We start from the raw sequence: 7,645 nt of genomic DNA on the forward strand, positions 1-7,645 counted from the left end.
AAATTATCGTCCTGTGTCGCTGTTGCCAACCTTGTTGAAAATCTTGGAGAAGATCGTGTATAAACATATTTACAATCATCTTATAACTAATGAGCTCTTGTACGCCTTTCAGTCAGGTTTTGTTAAAAATGACTCTACTGTTTCTCAACTTGTCTATATATGTAACCTTATTTTAGACGCATTTGAAAAGGGCAAAGAAGTGTGCTCTGTATTTTTGGATTTCTCTCGAGCATTTGACAAGGTGTGGCACGCCGGCTTGATCTTTTAAACTTCAGCAATATGGTATCGAGGGACCCCTACTGAACTGGTTATCTAACTATTTATCTGATTCGTTTTCAAAGTAGTTAGTTCTTGATGGTCAAACGTCTCCGTGGAGGAAGGTGGGCGCAGGTGTCCCCCAAGGTTCCGTGTTGGGCCCACTCCTTTTTATTGTATATATTAATGATATTGTAAATGATCTGGAAACCTTACCATGTTTATTTGCAGACGATAGTTCTTTGTTTGAAATTATTGAAAATCCACTTACTTCTGCATACAGACTTAATTCTGACCTAATTCTAAAAATTTTAACTTGGTCTAACACATGGCTGATGGAGTTAAATCCATCAAAGACTGAGGAGATGTGTTTTTCCGTGAAAAAAGCCCCCCCTAAACACCCCCCTCTTTTTCTTGGGACAACCCAAATTACAACAGTCACATCGCATAAACATATTGGTGTAATTTTAACTTTTGACATGACCTGGAATAACCATTTAAATTATGTATACGGCAATGTTTCCAAAAAGTTAATGTTTTTAGAGGCCTAAAGTTTAAACTTCCTCGCCGTGTGTTAGAAACCATTTTCAAGTCCTTTATTCGGCCCAGTCTTGAGTATGCCGACGTGATCTGGCACAGCTGCACAGCTGACCAATCTACCCTCATTGAGAGATTTCAATATGAAGGTTCACTTGTTGTGTCTGGGGCAATCAAAGGTTCTTCTTATGCAAATGTACGCCAGGAATTGGGGTGGGAAACACTTAGTGATAGACGACATATCCACCGTTTACTGTTATTCTATAAGATAGTTAACGGACTAACACGGAAATATTTACTTGATCTCCTCCCCCCTGAAATATCTTACACAACATCTTACCATTTAAGAAACAAACAAATTTTAGACTTTTAAAACATTCTAGTTATAGATTTGGTAAATCTTTTGTCCCTTATTGTGTAAGTCATTGGAATGCATTAGATTCCAAGGTCCGCAATTTAAAGTATTCACTCTTTCGAAGGTATCTTATTAAAACAATACGCCCAAATCGCCCCTTGCACTTCTCTTATGGTCCCCGATACACCTGCGCCCTCCTTGCTCGTTTTCGCATTGATACCTACAGCCTTAACTACAGTCTTTTTAAACGTGGCTTGGTTTCAAGTCCATCATGCGTCTGTGGGTGCCAATCCAAAACCATCTTTCATTTTATGTTTGAATGTCCCATATTTATTCAACACAGAACGAACTATCTTGGTAACTTGGCAAAAGAAATCGGTCACCTGTTGGATTTTAATTCTTTATCTGACACGGCAAAACTTCACCTTGTTTTTCGAGGGTCATCTTTATTATCTGCTGATTATAACTCAAAAATCATGTTACTTACACAAACATATATTTATGAGACTCAGCGCTTCTAGCTCTTTTTGACTGAGTTTGTCAGTGGAAATGATATAGAAGTCACTCGTCTCGTTTCATACAGATACTCACTTGTTTCTAGTGTTTGGGGGGAGGTGGTGTTGGTGTTGGTGCACATCGTTTGTTTCCAATCGTTTTTTGTTGACAAACACTGTTAATATGATGTTGTTTGTTTAAGTGGCGCTGTTAATATAAGTATTGTTTACTTGAGTGCAGCGCCACTTTGTCTTTGTCCTATTTGTTGAATAAAAAATAAAAAAACCATACCTTGTTCCCGAGGCCACACCCGAGATTTATGTCCGTGGTTCTCAGACATTTTATATTAAAATACTAGACAACTCTAATCTGACGATATTCACTCATTAGTAGTATAGTGCTAACAAAATCACAGGTATTCCTCTCAGTCTCTCACACGTGTCTGTGCTTTACACTATTTCTATGCAAGAACAAAATACGTAGGAGTGATCTAGAGATGTTTTGTGAAGCTCCAGGCCAAATCTTTGGTCTCTTTTTTATACGGAGTTCAATTCTGGTCCTTTTCCCAATAATAATGATTGCTTTACCTTACCATTGCCTATGCTAACTCAGATACGAGAGGCTGCTGGGACATCGGTCCTCCTGACTACGGCAATAGAAGCCCTATGAAGAGGTTCTACTACGTGGGAGAAAGGATCGCCTTCACCTGCAACGAGGGATACTACATAAAGCCCGGGTATCCTACCGAAGTGAGATGCGGCGAAGGAGGCTTCTGGCAGTATGACAAGCCCAGTTGTTCAGGTGAATGACTATTAGGTCTGAGTACGCCTGCATTTTCTACACTTGCACAATTTAATTTGATGCAGTTAAGAAGAATAACTAAGTCCTTCTTATTGCCAAACCTATTAAAATATTTTATTTTAAATATTCTTCTAATGTTATGTACATTAGTTAAGAGCGAGAAAGTTAAGCTTTCTACCTCCTTTGCACTGTCATGTTTCATTTATTATGGTTTCACCATGTAGGGATGCAGTGAAGATATATTGTTTTCCTCATGTTCCTACTTTCTCTTTTCCTCTTTATGTCAAGTCTTCAAATGAATTCAATATCTTTATTTATCACCGGCCACCCCCAAACGTTTTTTTTTAGTCATATTCATAATACAGGCTTTTAGAACGGTTTAATTTGGACTTCTTGGCTGTGTCATTGGTAATGTACTATAGCAGTATGGTTTACCATATTTAGAGTGTTACCATATTTGGGCATGGGGGCAGGGGTTCCATGTCCAAATATGAGCAAAAAGACAGTAGCGGGTGTGGCCATGTTTGTAGATGTGGTTCCTATTTGGCTATTCGCTAATTAATTAAAAAAGACCTGCGTGGTGGCACATACTTGTCTTTTTGGCTAGGAAAAAGGAGGGAACTAAGTTATAAATAAATGGAAATATGACACATAACCTATATTTTTTATATACCTTGCCATTTTTTAAACATTTTTTTTTTAAATTTGGTTTAAAAAGTCTTTCAACCAAGTTAGCTACAGATATATGTAGCAGTGTGATAGGTCATTGACCTTTATTGACATTGTTTCCTATGATTATTGGGGTCATCTGTAAAGATTTGGCATAATGTCTGGTGCAATTTTATGTACCTGCAACATGCAAATACATGGGCCCACTTGTAACTACATAATATGATTCTTCCAAGAATAACCATAACATTGAGTATTGGAAATGGCTGTGTGTGGGGAGGGGGACAGATCCATTTTTGGTACGCGGGATGTGGTGAAGCCATTTGCTGCATTTGCTCCCGAGCAAATGTGTGCTTCTTAGGATTCTTTGTTAAGGTCCTAAGTAAAGAAATAAACAATAGTCATAATTCACAAAAGTATTTTTAAAGTAAAACACATCGAACGCATGAACAACATTCAAACTTATAAAGTTTTATTAGATTTCTTTTAATATAAAATGTAAAGCCAAAATATACCATCATGATCAATCTCAAAAATCTGTTGATATAGATTCTTTATTGACACAACAAAAAAGTACAGAGACTTTTGTATGGTCTTCTACATCTTAACTAAAGATCTAACAAAGCTAAATACATGTGTGGATAACGTTATCTTACGTACAGAGTATATGTATGATGTAACAATAAACTTAAGGTTAACTATTCTCTAACATGTGTTCTCTAAGATCGAAACATTCTTTAATGTATTTTCCTATTTGAACACTGTATTGGTTATCTCCCCTGAGAGTAGATGTACGAGTAATTGCATTTATCTATAGGATCTAACGTATTGAAATCAATTGAACAAGCGGAAAGAAAGGTGAACAGCAATAGGCGCTTATCATTGTAGAGTGTACAATTAATCCATTATAAAATGGTGCTCATCTTGTTTGGACAAAATGGACAGAACCTTTGGTCATTTGGTATTTTCTTGTATCGACCCGTTTCTATGTTTAATTTATGACAACGCTTTTCGGATATCTAGATTGTGTATACTTGAGAGGTATTGTTTTTATCCATAATTTTCCTTTAATGCGGTATAAACAGAAAGTTTTGCGTTGTTACCTCCATGAAAAATGGAGGTATTGTTTTTGGCGTGTCTGTATGTCTGTGTGTGTGTGTGTGTGTGTTTTCGCAACTTTGTAGTCAGCATAACTTCAGAACGCCTTTATGGATTGTAATGATATTTGGTATGATGGTAAGTCTTGGAAAGACAAAGGTCAAGGTCAAGTATGGGCCTCCTGGTGGATGACATTGGTACTGCAGCGGAACTTCTGGTTTTTGTATCTTTTGTCCTGAACAAGCTATGGTCTTGACTTTTTGCTGACTAGCTTGTCCTGTCAGGAATAAGTGGCGTAAGTTTGGTCCCCCTAGCAGCTTGTTCTGGACCTGCAGGTTAGTTTCTGGTAAAAACTTTCAAAGCCAATAAGTCCAGATTGGAACAACGTATTTTCATCATTTTTGGTGATGAGAGACAGTTGTACATGATTAATGCAAATTATGCAAATGAGGATTTCATTTGCATAATTAATGAGGGAATTCTATAATTACAGTGTTTCATATAATGGTACTGCTATACAATCATGTAATCTATTTAATCTGTGGCAGGCGGAACATCAACAGATACCAATTATGCCAATGTGGACCTAATTTGCATAATTAATGTGAAAATTCTGTGAATCCTTATTGGTGAATGATGGAAATTTTATACCTGTAACATGTGTAAGTTACTTAAAGGTTTGCATTGCTATGCATATATTATGTTAATGTTGAGGTTATTTGCATAATTAATGAGGACATAATTAACAAAGCAAGCCCATATTTCATGGAGGTATGAGATCCCGGAACTCTTGTTACTAATAGAATTATACCATTTTTTAATGTATATATCTTGAAGGCGGGATCGTTATTAATTGGTTATCGCTTCCACCTGGTATGACCCGGGGTTCGTCCAGAATTGTCCAAGACCATTGTCATTCAGAATGTCGTTTACGTGGTTAAGCCAATCGTGATTACCAGAATATAAAACATCGTATGCTTCACGAAGTAAGGTGTCTTCGGGCAAGTTTACAAAACGATGCCAGTATTTTATTAGTTGTGTGTATTTCAGTATCTATTATTATTGGAAAGGTTCCTAGTTCTCCACGAACACCATCATTTGATGCTTTTGTATTAACTCTAAGTAAAAATTTTTGAAAGTTCATATCGATGGTATCAAATTCTGGAATATGTTGAGAAAGATGTATATTTTAAATTGAAAAGTTGTCGTTTTCTAATTTTAGACGAGACGCTAGATTAAAAAACATGTCCTTATCTGTCCTTCTTTCAAAATGAATCAAATATGTGTGGGCACAAGTGGAGCTTAAACTCTTTCTAACCGAAGCAAGAATGTTTTCCTCTATACCAAGTTTCTTTAATACAGTTGAGAAAATGTTTTTTGGTGTGGATTCTGAAATACGCGTAGAAACATTAAGTTTTAGTGTTTTAGATGTTTGGTCGAAACATGTTAATTCGGATCCATATAGAAAAATCGGCTTCACAAATTTGTTGAAAATGCTTTTTGCTAATTGAATTGAAATGTACGTTAGTTTCAGAAAACAAAAGAGATTTAAGTTTGAATATCGCTCTCATTGCTTTAGTTTTTAAATATTTTCTGGCGGTTTAAATTACCGAGATAAGTGTAGCTGTCGGTAACTTCAATTTCCTTTCCGTACATATAGAATCTATTTAGACATTTGTTTGGTGTTCCCTTCGCAAATATAAGAACTTTGGTTTCAGTTACATTAACACTCAATTTCCATCTATTGAAGTATGTTTCTAAATTGTTTATACAGTTCTGTAGACCTGTATAAACAATTTAGAAACATACTGCAATAGATGGAAATTATATGTCTTCCTAACGATAGATATGTATTTCTCTTCCTCAGCGAATTTCGAGGATAGGCTGAAAGCCGACCTACTCGATGTGAACAATCGCAACCTGGCACCTGAGCCTGAGAGCCGTACCCAGCCTGAGAACCCTAACGACACTGGAAACCCTACTGACACTGACAACTCTAGCGACACTGGAAACCCTACCGACACTGACAACCCTACCGGCACTGACAACCCTACCGACACTGACAACCCTACCGACACTGACAACCCTACCGACACTGACAACCCTACCGGCACTGACAACTCTACCGGCACTGGGAACCCTACCGGCACTGAGAACCGTGCTGAGACTGACAACTCTACTGAGGCAGAGACCCCTACTCGGATTAAGAACCACATCCGACCCGTCATCAGCTTTAATGGATCTGTAGAACAGATCGTCGACTTGGTGAGTTTCAGTATCTGTAACACATTTCAAATCCTCGTTGGTTTATAACAAATAGACAGTTCGTGGAGGGATCAAAACATAACTGACCGATGCTGTAACTTTTCTTTCAGGAGGAAAAGAAGGAGCAGCTGGTTGCCTCTGTCGTCATCCATTTCGTAAGTCCACGTAGTTATTAAATATCTGTGCACTTAGAATAATATCACATTCATATAATCATGTCTCGTTTTTATTAGGAGGTTTATGTGTTTTGCTATCATCATCATAATTTTGCTATACTTTGCTGTATAATTCTTTGCTGTAACCTACACAGTAATAATTTGTTTCTTGTTACTCCAGACATGGCAGGACAGCCGACTGAGCTGGGATCCAAAGTACTACGACAACATCGAGACTATCAGCGTCCCTGGCAGCAGCATCTGGACCCCTACACTCACTCTGAAGGGGAAGTATGTAGTGTCTTTTAAAACTATTATCATTGAATCGAAAACGAACCATGCCTGATCTGTTGTTTTTTAACTGTCCTGAACTGCAGAAAATAGCATTTTACTTGACTTGATGTAAGATAATTAAAGAAAATAACATTACACTGATTTTAAGTCTTGTATGTCATTTAAAGTACCCGTTAAATAAAAATGATCCTGTAGTGCCAAACATTACACAATTACCTTAAAATATAACTAACAAAATGACCGACAATACTTTTTGTTGACACTGGGATACAATGCTAGGAATGGTTTAATCAGTTTGACACTAGATGATGGTTATCTTACCAGTAAATTAACTTGTCAAAAACGTCTGATTACTCCACAGTGCTAATCCTTTATACCAAGGCCTACCAAAAATCGTACCGGTCTGGATCAGTAGCGATGGCCAGGTAACCTGGAGTGTAGAAACCCTGACCACCACCGTGTGTGATGCGGACCCTTTCTACTTCCCTGCAGACACCATGGAATGCAACATCTGCTTTGCTGCATTTTCTGCAACCATCGGTATGAAATTGGAAGTATTTTATAAAAAAGATGTCGACATTAAAATAATTGTTCTGAATATAAATCAATAAATAAAAAATGATGTAAATAAAATATGATATTTTATCGGAGCGATCTGGCAACTGTTTGTCACGGTTGACATTCCTTGAACATCCCGGTCACTGTCTACATCTGACTATAT

The 7,645-nt window shown here is 37.2% G+C and overlaps 1 protein-coding gene across 1 annotated transcript in view; it reads left to right on the forward strand.

Annotated features, from left to right (window-relative positions):
- The window catches only part of LOC109475319, a gene marked incomplete at its 3' end in the record, with an annotated part of 24,811 nt that extends 17,347 nt beyond the window's left edge, over positions 1–7,464 (forward strand). Inside the window, exons 10-16 of the mRNA XM_019775930.1 lie at positions 2,137–2,145; positions 2,264–2,443; positions 6,078–6,160; positions 6,263–6,475; positions 6,586–6,630; positions 6,812–6,921; positions 7,286–7,464. Coding sequence (XP_019631489.1) covers positions 2,137–2,145; positions 2,264–2,443; positions 6,078–6,160; positions 6,263–6,475; positions 6,586–6,630; positions 6,812–6,921; positions 7,286–7,464 — 819 coding nt within the window. The remainder of the gene's footprint in view (positions 1–2,136; positions 2,146–2,263; positions 2,444–6,077; positions 6,161–6,262; positions 6,476–6,585; positions 6,631–6,811; positions 6,922–7,285) is intronic.
- Between the last annotated feature and the right edge of the window lie 181 nt (positions 7,465–7,645).

Source organism: Branchiostoma belcheri, unplaced genomic scaffold (genome assembly GCF_001625305.1).
Source record: "Branchiostoma belcheri isolate BF01 breed outbred unplaced genomic scaffold, Haploidv18h27 scaffold330, whole genome shotgun sequence".
Classification (NCBI taxonomy): domain Eukaryota; kingdom Metazoa; phylum Chordata; class Leptocardii; order Amphioxiformes; family Branchiostomatidae; genus Branchiostoma; species Branchiostoma belcheri.